Source organism: Pithys albifrons, chromosome 11 (genome assembly GCF_047495875.1).
Source record: "Pithys albifrons albifrons isolate INPA30051 chromosome 11, PitAlb_v1, whole genome shotgun sequence".
Lineage (NCBI taxonomy): Eukaryota > Metazoa > Chordata > Aves > Passeriformes > Thamnophilidae > Pithys > Pithys albifrons.
This window is the reverse complement of record NC_092468.1, coordinates 23,319,370-23,335,108: the sequence shown is the minus strand read 5'-3', so window position 1 is coordinate 23,335,108 and position 15,739 is coordinate 23,319,370. Positions and strand designations below refer to the sequence as shown.

The 15,739-nt window shown below is 43.6% G+C and overlaps 1 protein-coding gene across 2 annotated transcripts in view; it reads right to left on the bottom strand.

Annotated features, from left to right (window-relative positions):
* The window catches only part of GOLIM4 (golgi integral membrane protein 4), a 29,722-nt gene extending 17,683 nt beyond the window's left edge, over positions 1-12,039 (bottom strand). For both annotated transcript variants that reach the window (XM_071566509.1, XM_071566510.1), the window contains exon 1: positions 11,550-12,039. In XM_071566509.1, the coding sequence (XP_071422610.1) occupies positions 11,550-11,736 (187 nt within the window). In that variant the 5' untranslated portion in view covers positions 11,737-12,039. The remainder of the gene's footprint in view (positions 1-11,549) is intronic.
* Between the last annotated feature and the right edge of the window lie 3,700 nt (positions 12,040-15,739).

Below are 15,739 nucleotides of genomic sequence, written 5' to 3'. Positions count from 1 at the left end.
TCCATCCTCTCCTGCCTTGTTTGCAAAGAGACAAAGAAACAAGGCAGGACAACTTTACTGCCAGAGGAATTCCTGGCACCAAAGGATCTACCACAAGGAGGGAAGAGACACACAAGGGCAGGACAGCTGGACAGGAACCTAATTCCTAACTCCTTCCAAAACCTGGCAATACTGTATTCCTTTGGCACTGCCTACAAGTAATTTATGACTTCCAAAGACTGCCCAAGCTGCCCAGAGTTCCCTTGTGTACATCTTGAAATGGGTTTTCCATTGATGAGTTTGTGGTGTCTGTCTATATTTAGGACATCGAATATCCTCTGGCACAAAGTCCCCCATTTGGCTGCCAGTACAGCAGCATTTCCTCCAGCTTGTGCCTTGGACATGGAGTTTGGGATGTGCCTCACAGGGGATGGGGCACATCAGCCCCTATTTACCCTTCCCTCAGCACTCACTAGGCTGAAGGATTGTTATCTGAAATAGCCAAATTGCAGCAAAGATATCAATTAAAACTCCTGAAGATGCACATTTATATGTGTTTAGGCTCAGTTTAATGCAAGGATCTTTCACTGCCCAAATTACAACCTGCACTTTTTTAAAGAGTTATTAATTTGTATTAATACAACAAGTGATTTTTCCATCAAAACTGGGAAGCTCATGTCCTGAGAATAAAGTTTGGTGAACACGAGCCTTCAGCAGGAGGCATCAAATAAAGATTTGTATCTTGGCAGCCACAAAAGACTCCTCCTGCACCCCAAACCCTGTTCTGAATTCCACCAAGGTGCATTCTGCAGGCTTATCTACAAGTGTTTATGTGTTGGCTCAGGAGCTGGATTGCTAATCAATCCTTGGCACCTATCTCCACTTTGCTATTTATCTTCTAAAGTCAAGGGCATCAGTCAAGATGAACTAATGTATCAACATCCTCTGCAAGAAAACAAGCATGTAATGAATATTCAGAGTCACCAGCAAGCAGGCCTGGAGAAGGGGGAAAAAGGCAGCAGTACAATAATGGTTTTCTTTAGGCCCTGAAGGTAGTGAAAGCTGAATTATAGTGCAAAAGGAACAGTGGTTGTAGCACAGCAGCTGAGCAGAGCCATGAAAAGCCATAATGGGTTTCCCCTCCCATGCAGTCGGGGTGGAAAGAGGCTTTTTGGCAAACACACCAAACCACAAATGGATTTGGAGGTAACATTTTCCATCCCACTCCTCTGTCTGCAAGTGTACCTTGCACAGCTCCTCTGGTGCTTTAACAAGTGTGTGGGGAAACCCTGCACAACAAACCCGTAACAAGGCAAGAGGAAAGGAGAGGGAGAAAGCAGTTTTGGGGGGTAGGGACCTCTCACAGCTCATTGAACCTCTGCTGAGCTCTGCCTTTCCTGCCTTCACCCTCCACTTGCCAGGTCTCTCCATCCCTCCCAGGTAATGATCCCTCACCCTTGTGCTCCTGACCTTTGAAACACTGGAACAAAGCTGGAGAAGGCTGGAAAAAAGGGGCTGAAACCAAATTCCTCCTACACCTCTGCCCTTCTAGTTCATTTACTGGTGGTTCAGGATGTTTCTCTCTGATAAAAGTCCATAAAGTACAAGGTAATGAAGATTTTGATTAAGAATCATTATTAATAAAGCACAGTTTCCATGTGTCCTCACATGTTCTTTTGGGGAGTAGGTTGCAGGTCAGACTTTATAAATATATATAGGAATTTATGCCCCATAAACATAAATTATTTCCACAACCCTAAGAGCCCAAACTACAAAGGGCTTGTTCCCCCAGCAGGGTTTTCCCCTTCTTCACTGCCAGCCTGGATAGAAGATGCCTGAGCAAGAAGCTGAAAGAAAGAAATACACTGAAAAATAGGTTTTCTATAAGAGGATCCCAGCTGGGGGTAGAACCTTTATAAGGATTCTGACAGAATCCTACTGGTGGGATGCACCAACAGGGCATTACACAAATAATTTTGTACTGACCTTTGCATGAATAATTAAACTTTATTTCTACATTATTTTTAATGGAATGGTATAAAAAAAAGGACGAAAAATGTTGCCATCTAATGGCTAATATGCAATATTCCAAAGCAGGAATAACTGCAGGTATCAGTTTACTTCCTGAAATCACCCACAGAATGTAACCTACACTAATGAACACAGAACCACAGAAACCCACAGAGCCCAGGAGCTGAACTGCACCATCACAGCTGGATAAAACACCTTTCACCTTCAACAAGGAAACACTGAACAGGCTTTGAATTGATCCCAATTAAATCAAGGCCTTGATTTAAGGTTTAACTCATACAGAAAAGGAAGTGAAGGAGAAGGGGGGTGTGGGGTTCTCTGTAGGCTCTCAGAATATTACACCACTTTGGCCAGTGCTGAACGTTAATTGCAACACAGGAGCCAAGGGAGGTGATGAAAGCAAGATTATTTAACAGCCCTGGTTATTTCCCTTACTTTTGCTCTGCACCTCTAAGCAGTAGAACTATTACCAAGCCAAATAAGCCATTATTGTGTACTAAAGAGAAAACAATTCTAGTTGACATTATCAGGAATTTTGTGCCTGTGTTACTTTGGTTGATTGGTCTGTCAGAACCATGATCCCAAAGCCCAAAACACCCCAGCTCCCACTATCTCACATGCTGGAAAATTAAGATTACATTAGGATTTAAATATGCAAGAAATTTTCCTAATTTCAATGTGATTGTTTCTCACACAATTCTGCAGTCTTCCTCTGAGCTTACAGTAATACCTTTCATTTAAAACCAGCAGATTTCAGTAGTCTTGGCAACAGCCAGTGTTATTTTCTCTCGGGCTGTGGCAGAGTTGAACTGAACCAGCAGTGTGGGACAAACCACACTGGCACTTCTCTGGTAATGCTCCAAAGGTCTGGAGAACATGGACTTGCTGTAAAAATAGTTAAGCCCCAATTCTTGTCACTGCAAATAGAACCATTTAAAATGTGAACTCATGCAAATGGCCTTTCTGCTGAGAGCAAAGAATTTCCATGAGCCAAGGAAGAATCCCTTCAATGTGGGATGTGGGATAAATTCTCCAGTCCAATGACAGTAATTGAAATTTTGAGCTCAGAGGATATTTCCTGACTCCTCTAACACTGACATTTCATGCTGGGAGAAGATGTTACTAATACAGCAAGACCTGCTTCCTAAGCCTCCAGCTCTGCAGTTGATTAAGTCAGTGAATGTGGCTTCAGACAAGGAGATCCCCTATTTCACTGCTGATAATCTTATCAGAAACAGATTATCAAGCTGTGGTCAAGCACCAGGATTCCCCAGCCCAGTACAGGCCATGCTGGCCACAGCATCACATCCATCCCCAGACAGACTCAGCCGAGAGTTCAGCAATGAATGGATATTCCATTGACACTGCAAACATCCAAGAAACAATGGAATTATTCCCAAAATATAGAGTAGGACAAATATGTTTTAAGTATAGTGCAAAAAAACATTACAAAATGCATTTATTTATCACAGAATCACAGAATGGTTTGGGTTTGAAGGGACCTTAAAGATCAACCCCCTGCCATGGGCAGGGACACCTTTCACTAGACCAGGCTGCTCCAAGCCCAAATATTTATAATATATTGAACTAAATGTTGAAGCTATTTAATAATTTATGCCCTGGAAGTTTTCTGGTTTGAATTTATGCAAAAAGGACAGAAAGAGAAGCCAAGACAATGTTAAACTGATTGTGTGTGAGGCTCAATTATGGAACACTTTTGCATCCAGGCAGGGATGGAATGTTCTCATTTTCACTGCAAACCACAACTGGCACTGTATGGAGTATGAGAATTACCTTTACTTTAAAACAAACTCCCACACTTTTCATTTTACTCACATGATCAAGAAATTGCCTAATTACAGCCAGTCACTGCAAATTCCTCCTGGAAAACTAAACCATGCTTTGGAAGTTGGGCTTAAAAATAAGCACTGCTTTGCCTTAATTCCCCAGTCACCTGTGGTGCTGAGAGTACTAATATTTTTAATTTTTAAGAGAAAATTTTGCATTTAATATCTGGATCTTCATATAGGGGATTTGTGGTGTCTGTCATAAACCTGACACTGATATCAAATACACAAGGAGAGAGTGAACCATCAGCTTTCAGAGATTCTGCATCAAAAATGAGCTGTCAATTGAAATTCTCTGACTTAGATAGGACTCCAAACAAAAGTTCTAAGAAGTTCCAATGACGAGTTCAAGTTTTGCTTTAACTGCAGTCCTGGAAATGGGGGAATGCTGAGGGAATTTGGCACATTAATTCAGTTCATCCCAGAAATTGTGGCCTCTATTCAAATTATAAGAATGACATGGAAATTAATTTCTAAACTGGAGTAAACTCTACATTTAATAGAATCCTTTTCCTCCACTCTGCCTCATGTACTGCCTTTCTCAGAAGTCAATAACATCTCTAGGAAACAACAGATTTAAGATAAGTTGGCATAGAGGGAAGGATTTATCATGTTCAAACAGTAAACTGTAATAGCTGCTGCTAAAAATAAATATGAGAAGGGGTATTAAATGAGATTAAATATTTAATCCCTTACAGATAGGCTTCAAACCTGACTTTCATTAGGAAGGAGATCATGGTTTCCAGAGAAGATTTTCTGTACACTTCACAAGATTTCTTCCAACCTTTGGTACCATGGGTGGGATCAGCATCCCACCCTGCATATGCTGTTTTCTATACACCTATCCATGCTACAGTTTGCTTTTTTTTTAAGTGATGATAAATGCAGATAGTTCTAACAAAACCTGTGTAGTGATTTTAGACTGAAATTAGCAGGAAAACACACCAAGATTCAGCAGAGCTGCAGAGAAAACAGTTCTCACACCATCTCTGAATGTTTGGGTCTGCTCAGCCCTCTGCTCCAGGAAAAAAAGGGCATTGTTCTCTCTCTCAAAAATTGTTTCAAACACTTTTTTTTGCAACTTTATGCAGGTCTAGTGGTTCTATCCACATAGTGTCAGGATCTATAGAAATATATATATTCAGAAACTAGCAGAATATAAACCTTGAAGGAAAGAAAAACAATTTATATAGGCACAAACTGCATCCAGAATCGACAGTTTGAGATGAAGATTCATAATTTTGACTTAAAAAATGGCTTTGCAGTGTGGTGGTGTGGACAGGAGCAGGCTCCTTACTCTGCCCTCTGGGAGCTCAGGCAGCCCATACTTCTCTCATCATCTCTGTAATTAAGCCCTGGAAATAACTGCCAAATTCTGGGATCTGAGTCACCTCAGGAAAATAAGATACCAGGATAATTTCAGATACCTTGGGGGAAGAGAGGAAATGTAGAGGAAGGAGGATGTGGAGCAATTGCAGTTTCTTTTATTGCTTAATTAATGATACATAGTAGGATATCTCAAGAAGTTTGGGTTAAGCTACATCACCAGAAAAAGGTCAGAACTGCATCCAGCCCAGAAGTCCCTTCTTTAAACAAGAAATAACATCCAAACAGGTTGAGCTCCTCAAGTGCACACCTCAGGCTCCAACATGACTAGAAAGTCATGCTCCTAAATCCTAAAAATCCCAGAAAAAAAATCACCCAATGAAAGACCCTGCTCTAATTAATTGTTCTGTATAGCTCATCTTTTCAGTAATCTGAATTATTTAGCCTTCATTACTATCCAACCTCAAAGCAGCACCTGACTTTTGGCAGGACAGATTAAATTACTTTTTCTACACAAGGATCCTGCTCCAAAAAGAGCAAAGTGAACTCTGTTAGCCACAAATTGCTGGCAATACCCTCACCACTACATCAGAGATGCTCTCATGGGGACTCAACTCTCAGAGAGGGTGGAAACCTTGCTCATAAGTCGTCCCACCCAGTCACAAAGGCTGACAAGCCTGAATCCTGCCAGGAAAACAACCAGCCCAATGACACAATGTGCTTGGAACACAGTCTTTAAGACTTAGGAATGGATGGATCAGCAGAAATACGTGATAGGAGATGACTGTCAAAGAAGCCAGAATGCAGACTCACCAAAGCATGCACCCATCCTGCCTCCTTCCACCTCTCCCAGCTCTGAAGTGTCAATAAATCCTCACAGATCAACCACTAACAGGTTGTAGGAGATTTAAATTCCCATCAGTAACAAAGAGTTTGGGGCTATGGGCTCTGTCCTGCATCACTGTTGCCACCAGGCCCTGTGTTAAACTGGGGAGGGGGAACATCAAAGCCCAGGGGACAAACCCAGCCTGTTCCCTCCCCCTGCTCAGTGTCCTTCAGAGTGTGCTCTGGGATCCTCACCCAGCCCAGGCTCCAGCTCAGCTGCTCAGGGAACACTGCGGGGCTCATGGAAACTCATCCTGCAAGTATCATGTCCACGAGGAAAGTGATTGAAGGGCACTCAGGCACGGGTTACATGAAAAACAAATACAAACACTTGCTCAATTTATCTTTCCAGTCATAGAATTTGGCTGCTGAGAATGTTACTGTGGACCTGGAAAGAAACTTCCCTGAGGTAACCAAATGGAACAGAGCTCGAGCAGCTTTTCTGTTCCACGTTATGAAGAAATCTTGATAATTCCAAATAACCCAAAATCTTCAGGCTGAGCTGCAAAACAGACATATCTATCTAAAGATCCACTTTATACACAGACATGCATATATGAACATACATTACAGCATTTAGCTCTTCCATACTAAAACTGCACAAAATTTCAAAAGTTTCATGTGTTTTAAGTATTTGGGACATTACATACCCATTGAAAATGTGAATGGGAGTACAGAAGGCAGATTCTTAAAGGAAGTTACAAAGCAAATCACCCCATTTCAGGAGGGCAGGTAGCAGAATTTGGGATGCTGTATTTGCCATCTCTTGCAGCCCTGCACCTGGTGCTGAAGTCCATTTGTGTGCCAACAACACACACACACAACCAGGCTCTACAATTACAGTGCTCCCATGGATCTCCCAGATCTCAGGTAGCAACAAAACACAATGAAAATAAACACTGTTAGTGTTACGTGCAACCTGAACCTCACAGGAATGACAGGAATTCAGGCTGTTATTTTGGAGACCAACCAACCATACAGGAGCTGTGCAGATGTAGCTCTGGATGATGCATGTGAAAAATAAGTCACCAAAAGTTAGTTCTTCCTAGTTCTGCCAACTTAAGGTACAAGTTTAAATAGAGTCCTATCACAACAGAGGGATGTGATGGTGAGGTACATCCACATCTGTATGAGCCACACTGAGAGCAGCTTTGGCTTGCAGACATAATAAATATTCACCACTAAAGTGACACAGAACTCTGATCTAGTACTGTGAACATCATGCAAGTCTACACACAGAGAGCTGCTACAGATCTGACCCACTTCCAGCAGGTCACCTCCAACAGGGATCTTGATTGAGGACAAATGGCACAACAAGCACAGAGGAACCTACATTTGCTTTTCAGCTGGTGCTTTCTAGCACTGCATCAGAAAGCTCTGCTAGAAAGCTCTGAGGAAATCCACACCGTGTCTACCCTCAAATCCAGAGTCCCTGCTGGGCTGGCTCCCAAGATTACAGCACAGTCTCAGGCTGCACTGAGGCTCCTCAAAGCCATCTCAGTAAAAGAGCAGGGAAATTAAGGTAGCAAAAGGCACTAAATGTAGGTTGCTATTAGGATTAGGGATTAAAACAGATTAAACAGATTAAAATAGTACACGAGGGGTTACTTAACACCCACAGGATGAGAAGACAGAGGCTGCAAGGGCTAAAAAGACATTTGCAGACACAATCAGTCCTGTGGCAGACACAGATATGATCAGGTTCACCCACAGCCATCAGTGTGTTTCTGTTCTAGCAACTGAAGCCTGTTCCTATTATGCCAATAGTTCAAGACTTGGTTTGACATGTCTTGGTAGGAGGCAAACAGCATCAAGTTTTGGTTTTATCACTTGAAGAAATACTAAGTAAGATTATCTTCACGTTTCAAACATATAATGCTCAGAGAATGAGATTTAAAAATAATCAGATTATTGGGAAGATCAGCTTCTCTATGAAAGAGCTTACAGATAACAATGACTTCAGATCTTCTTAGCAGTCAAAAAATTTTGAGTCATCCCTAAATTTTACCCCCAGTATTCCCCTGGAGGGTTACAAAAGCAGCCCTACTTTCTCCATGCCCACCAGAACTTTGCTAGAGAAAAATGCCAATTTGACATTCTCCAAAAAAAAAATTTTCTACAACATGAGCTATAAAGAGGGTGAGTTAAATATCCCAGCTTCTCCAAACCAGTTATTCTCATTGGGTTCCCCAAGTCTGCCATCCTTCCCATCCTGCTCCTGGGCTTATTCCAAGGGACATGAACATTTCTCAGCTGAGCAGCTGGAGCTGTGAACAGCAGAGAAAGCAGAACTCCCTACACCAACAGCCTCTCTTCAGGTCAGAGGTATGTGCTAAAAAATTGAGACCCCTTCCTGCACCATTTCTCAGGGACCTGCACATTCTGCCCTGGCAGGTGAGAGCTGATTTCCCATGTATTGAACCTGCTTCACGTGCTGTGTTTGAGCAAAACAAGGCAATGACAAAGATAAAAATCTAAGTCAACTGGCTTTTCCAGCAAAAACACGAAGCACAGCTCATTCAGGCACAAAGAACTGGCAAGTACCAAAGAGAAGGGTTTTATTGCCTACGTGGATGAAATAAACCAAAAAACTGACTTAGGAGGCACCAGCAGTCACTACAGAACACTATAAAAACTCAGGTAACAGCTGATAATTCACTGTCATCCAAGTGTTTCAATTCCAGGAGCACAGCCAGCCTGCCACAAAACAGCCCCAGGATACTCAAAAACACCACTTCAAGAAGCTGCCATTTAATATTTTACTTTACATTTAAAGCAATAAAAGCCTCTTGATGAAATGGTTGTTCAGGAAGTAGAAGTCCAAGATACGTTTCTCTCTCCTCAGCTTGTAATGAGTTTTAGAATCTGATTTCATCACCCAGAAAACAACAAGAAATCAAGCACTGTTGACACAGCACCCTCCTTTCCTCCTGGCAATGCCATGTCAGAGACTTTGCCCTTTAACTGGTTTGTGTTTAAAAGATTTCCAAGTGTTTCCACCATACTTCAGGCCCCAAAGTTATCTCCAGACCAGGATCTACAGAGAATCTGATTACACTGCATGGAAAATAAAAATTGCATTACATTAGTAAGGCACTACTTTAATTTTATTATTCTCATAAAATAATAAACTCAAAGAACAACTTGTGGACAGCAAAGTGACCACTGTATGTAGCTCAGAGATCCTTAGTTTTTTATTTGGCAACAGGAACACTGTTGATTTAAAGTGCAGGTCATTTAAATTCAAACGTTCAAAGTGCAGGCAGATACTGCACTTGTAAACAGGATTTTCTATCAACATTTTATGCTCTTTCAAAGTGTCTGTTTAAAGAAAATTCCTTCTTGTTGTTCCATTTCAAAGAGTTAAACAGGAAAGGTTCAGAAATGGAGTTGGTGTTGGACACCACCAGCTAGCCCTGAGTTTGTGTCTCTGTGGGAACAGGCTCTGAATTCCCCATGTTCTCCTCACTAAGCAGCTCCTACTGCAGAAATCCAAGGGATTACACAGGGTAGGCCATTTCAGAAAGTGTCATTAAGAGAGACAGGGGAGAAAAGTTTATTTCCCAAATCCTCTGAAGTCCTTAGGCAGATACTTCCAGTACTTTTGTGGGACATTAGGCACCTAATGGTTGTTGCTGCATTTACTTTGTCTCTGGGCTCTCAGCCTCACCATCTCTTAGGTATAACAGCTACTTCCAAAATACAAGAAAATTTAAAGAACCAGTTTCATTGTTACATTATATTTTTCCCTCCATTCTGTGACTTAATTGCTTGTAATTACTTTTTTAAACAAGGTTTACTGCTACCATACTAGGCATAGATAAAATCTCCTGCTTAATAGGCTTGATCCACTGGCCTGGTTCCCAGAACCATGTGAATTTATTGCATTGATCATGAAAATCTATTCATGTTATCAGATTCTGGCCCATATTTTACATTTACATACACTGAAACAAGCAAGAGAATTATAAAAAGCACAGCCCTGTCACCACATTTGTCAACTACCAGTTGCCTGCTCCTTCCAGGAACATGCTTGGATAGGTGATGGGTACTCAAAATAATGTTTGAAACACCGAATGTTTAATCTAACAGTCCAGACCTAATATATCTGATCCAGAGAATCTCTCCTCTGTGTCAGAATAAAGTTTGTTTCATGCTCCTCTTTGGTAAAGCCAAAGCAACAGAAAAAGCCAACTTGTCAAATTTTAGCTGGAGAACAAGATGTTCCTGTGTCCTCTGCAAATACTGTTGGCAAATAGCCAAGCAAAAGCAGCCCTTTAGCCATCTGCCACATAGCCATCTCCCAGCCAAACATTTACACCTTTTTCGTCACTAAAACGAAGGTTTCTGGCAAATGTTTCCATGGTATTACCTGGAAACAGCCTGAAACTGAAATACTAAGTAACGATGGTCTCAGATCGTGACTAAACATATTGGAGTAACAAATCACTGCAAGAGTGTAACAGCATAAGCCCAGCTCTGTGCTGTCTGCATACCAACTGTGTGCTCCCAGGCATGCTTTTGTGTGTGCTTCCACAGGGAAAAGTGGCTGAGGATCACCCTCAACTCATGCGCTGTTCCAGCACATCCCTCTGATTCTTGTTTTAGACCTTCTTGAGGAATAAAACTCTGCTGAGTTTTGCAAGTTGGCTCTGGGCTTTGTGCTGACCTGCTAACCTTGAACTTGACAACTAGAGAGGTGCTGAGGTCTTGCACTTCGCAGCCACTGATGTTTCATGTACAAATCTGCTGCTTTCCTTCTGATTTCTGGACATGCAGATGTCCATGGGCATCTTTCCACTTTCAAGTACAGGACACACACATTTGGTGCATCTTTAAAACAAGATACGTGAGGATCTGTATTTATGTGGCAGCTTTACGACAAGAAATTCAAAAGTTATACCAAAAGGAATAGAATAGCCTTATTCAAATAACTTATTTGAATTTTGCTTTTAAATTCCCCTTTAAAAAAATGCTTTATTAGAATACTCCTCTCCTTGCCCTTGAATTTATTTAAGTTTATGCTGCCCAGGAACTGCAGTTGAATGTTCAGCATAAAATGAAGACTGGTAAGGGAACACAGAAGCACTCAGAAGTCCCAGACTGGACATGGTCTGCACTGTTAGGTGGGCAGCAGCCACTCCACCTGCCTTTTCCATTCATGCCGGGAATTACAGTGGGATGTGCAACCCCTTGGGAAGAAAAGCCACTATAAAATATGTGGGAGTGAGGGGGAAGGAGAGTTCTCTGAGAATCTACGACAAAAACTCATCAGGGTCAGGATCCCACCCACGGTGAGACATCACAACCCCACGGGCTGCAGGGAAAGGGAAGGAGCGCATTAGGAGCAAACTTTGGGAGAGGTGGGACAGCTGGAGCCCAGCCTTCCCCAGCGGAGGAGGAGGAGGAGGAGGAGGAGGAGGAGGAGGGTGTCCTGCCAGCCCCGAGGAAGGGCAGCAGAAGCTCCTGTCGAGAAAGTACCTTGTAGCTGGGCCGAGAGGGACTCCTGATGCTGCTGGTACTTGAGCGCCGTGGCCTCAGCCTTCCTGAGCTGGCCCTGCAGCTCGTAGTAGAGCATCGCCCCGTAGAGGAACCCGAACACCACGGTGAGCAGCAGCAGGCTCTGGAAAATCCGCTTCTGTTTCCGGGAGCACATCCCGTTGCCCATGTCCCCGGCGGGGTCCCGCGGGCCCCCCGCCCGTCACGGCTCAGCAGCGGGCGGGAGGCGGCGGCATCGGAGGCCCCGGGAGGAGCAGGAGGAGGAGGAGGAGGAAGGAGGGACGGAGGGAGGGATGGAGGCGGGGCCGGCCGAGCGTCTCAGCCCCTGGGCACCGCCGCGCTGCCCCGGGGGCCGCGGGCAGGAGCGGGGCGGGCGCGCCTCATGCTGGGGATGCGCCGTGTCCCTGCCCCGGTCCCCGCGGCCGCTGGACCCGAGCGTGGGGGAACAAAGGCACGTCCCCGGCCCCACTGACGTGTCCCCCGCCCCGCCGCGGCTCCTGCCGAGGGATCCCCGAAGGAAGTCCCGCTCCGGGCGCGGCCTCATTGGGTCCGAGCGCGGGGCTCTGCCCTCCCTCCGGGGCGGCGGCGCCGGAGCGCATTGGGTGTCCGCAGCGTCCGTCCGGAGCGGGGCGAGCATCCCCGCCCGCCCCTCCGTCCCCGCGGTACACAGCCCCGCAGAGAGCCTCGCATTACAGTGTCCCGCATCCCACATCAGCCCCACATCAGCCCCTCATCATCCTCACATCAGCCCCACGTCATCCTCACATCCCCACATTATCCTCACATTCTCACATCCCTACATCCCTCAAATCCCCACAGCTTCATATCCTCATTCGCCGGGGCGGGGGATACCTTGGGAACGGGGTCAGTGTGAGTGGAGAGGGATGGGTGTGGTGTGTGACACTTGGGTGTGTGACAGCAGGTGTGCAACATGGGTGAGTGTGGCAGCAGGTGTGTGACACTGGGTGTGTGACAGGGGTGAGTGTGGCAGCAGGTGTGTGACACTGGGTGTGTGACATGGGTGAGTGTGGCAGCAGGTGTGTGACACGGGTGAGTGTGGCAGCAGGTGTGTGACACTGGGTGTGTGACAGGGGTGAGTGTGGCAGCAGGTGTGTGACACTGGGTGTGTGACACGGGTGAGTGTGGCAGCAGGTGTGTGACACTGGGTGTGTGACACAGGGTGTGTGACAGCAGGGGTGACACACAGCACATGGCCCCTCTGGCACGACCAGAATCACCTGTCACTGAGTGGTGGGAGGAAGGTAAAGTCCCAAAGAACCTGTTCTTTCAGCCAAGCACCTGAGGTGTTTTACCTCCTTTACAGAATCATGGAATGGTTTGGGTTGGATGGGACCTTAAAGCCCATCCTGTGCCACCCTCTGCCATGGGCAGGAACACCTTCCATAGCCCAGGTTGCTCCAAGCCCTGTCCAGCCTGGCCTTGGACAGAACCAGGGATGAGGCAGTCACAGCTTCTCTGGGCACCTGTGCCAGGGCCTGCCCACCCTCATAGGGAAAAATTTTTCCCCCACTCCTTAATCTAAATTTATTTTTTCCTAGCTCGTTGGCCACACTGTTTCAGGTGCTGCATGTGTTGGCCTTTGCCTGTCCCAGAGCCCAGACCAGCCCTGGCCTCAGGCACAGGGAGGGTCCTAACAGTGCTCCCAAATCCTACCAGGCAGTGGGAAAGGGTGGCACAGGTCACTTCCACCCACCAGCATCACTTCAGAATGAGCCTAAAGACAGTTCTCTCTCCCAGTGTGTTATTATAGGAAAAACAAAACCCAACCAAGACTAAATTGGAACTAGGAGTAGTAACAATAACAATAACAATAATAACAACAACAATAAAACTCCCAAATAGATACTCCAAAGTTTTTTTTCCCCTAAATATAATTATGACCCTGAGATTAGCTCAGTTGGTTAAAACTTGGTTGTATTAATGCCAGGGTCATGGGTTCAATCCCCTGTGTGGGCCATTGACTTAAGAGTTGGACTCAATGATCCTTGTGGGTCCCTTCCAACTCAGAATAGTCTGTGATTCTGTGATTCTGTGATCTAACTCATTAATATAAGGTTTTCACAGGCATTATTCTGGCCTTAAAATAAAAGCTACATCAAAGAAGCTTAAAAAAAATCTAATTCAAATATTCTACCTATACCAGTAATAAATAGCAGCCAAAACCACAAGCTGATATGATTTATCTAAATGTGTTTCAAATATCTGTTTGTTATAGTTTAATTTAACAGAATGTCTTGCTCCCCATTTGAGGACCAAAGTGCTCAAAATGATCAGTCAGACACCCAAGAAGGAAATGTAAGTGCTTCAAAATTGTGATACTTGGGGGAAAAAAATAAAATCACACCCTTTTTCCTTGCCTTTAAGAAGCTTCCTGAGGTACTCAAAGTGACAATTAAAATGTTTTGTTCCAGACCATGAGTATTTCAAATGGAGGTATTTTCAAGCTCGTTTAGAGTATCCATTTCTTTCACAAAGTATTCCCAGGAGGTGTTTTAGTATCCCCAAAACTCCAGCTCCCCTCCCTTTCCCAGACTCCTTTCCAGCAGTCCCACACTTTTTCCATTGCCAGGCACCTCAGTAAGTAAAATGAGACAATTCTTTATTTCAAGACTGAAACTTTGAAATCATTGAAGGTGATTTATATTCCAGTATTGCAGCTCTACATCTAATTTAATTTCTTCTGTTACCACTTGTTGCTAACATCACCTTCCATAAAGCCAGTCTCTGCCTTTAGGTTTGATTACTTTGCACTATTGGCTAACATTTAAAAATGTTAAAAGATCATAAAATGTAAATTTAAGAGGACTCTGAATTCACATTGTTATTTAATACCTATTCCAAATACATTTCATTGATTATGGTGTAAATGTACTTTATCTGCTTGTAGAAATTGACAATATCATTAAAAAATGCTGAGAAAAAAGCAAACTAGTACTTCATTCTATTTAATCAAATATTACTTATACTCAGTATTAGCTACTGATACATCTCCTCTTCACCTTGTGTAAATTGTGATTCTTCATGAGCAAACCAATTAAAGTTAAAATGAGGAAATTATTGGGATCAAGGGACTGTTACGCAAAGCTATTAAGCAAATTTGAATTGCAAGTCCCAAAATAGAAAGGTTTGGACCTAAAAGAGACTGTAATATATTAAAAAGCCTTAAATTAGTTGCTAGAAGAGGAATGTTGCTTTGACTAATCTCTGGGTACGTTACTGATATAATCAGAGAAGATGGGGGATAAATGCCTTTGGAGCCTTGGGAAACCTGCTCCGAGGCTGCACAGGGAATGCAGGGCAGGCATTTACACACACCTTTCTGTCGTCTTTAGCTTCATTTCCTGAGCAAATGAGGCTTGTGCAACCAAACTGTCAGTTTGTACCGTGAGGATGAGCTGTTGGCCAAGGCATTGGCCAATTCCAGCCAGATTCAACCGTGCTGTGGGAATGCTGAGCACAGTGAAGTTCCTCCAAGTTCTGAGAAATCAGAGGAGCAATATATAAAGTCTAACCCTGTAAGATCCCAAACAGAACAGAAGGCTACATATACTCAGGTTCAGTTGGATAACTGAGGCCCTGATCAGGGGAGGGATGATGGAAATATCCCATTTCTCTGGGACATGGGTTCTCCCTGTCAACACAAGATATGCAAAGCCCATCCTGTGTGATTTGGGCATCACAGAACTGCCTTTGGGTTTGTTTTTTTGACTCCATTGCCTGTTTCCTCCTCATAGTGCAATGTTCTTTTATTTCCTTTCATTTTTTTTCTCTGTCAGTTTTACTAAACTTGATGCCACAATTATTTGGTAATTAGGAATACCAGTTTCTAATAAAAATGGTCACTGAACAGCTTTGAGGTTTTCCAGAATGAAGCAGTGAGCACAGCAGTTAAATAGATCAGGCAGCAGGTATTTGTTTGTTTGTTTATATTTTAATACATATTTATATTTATATATTTATGTATTTATATATTTATGTATTTATATTTTTTATTTTTATATGTATATATATTAATCCTACCAATCAATGGATCAGGGATCCAAGGTGATGGAAATGTATAGTGAAGGTTGTCACAGCCCATTCACTTGGTTGCCAGAAGCTCGGGAATGTTCTGGCAAGGCATGTGTTTTTACCTCTCCAGCTACAAAGTA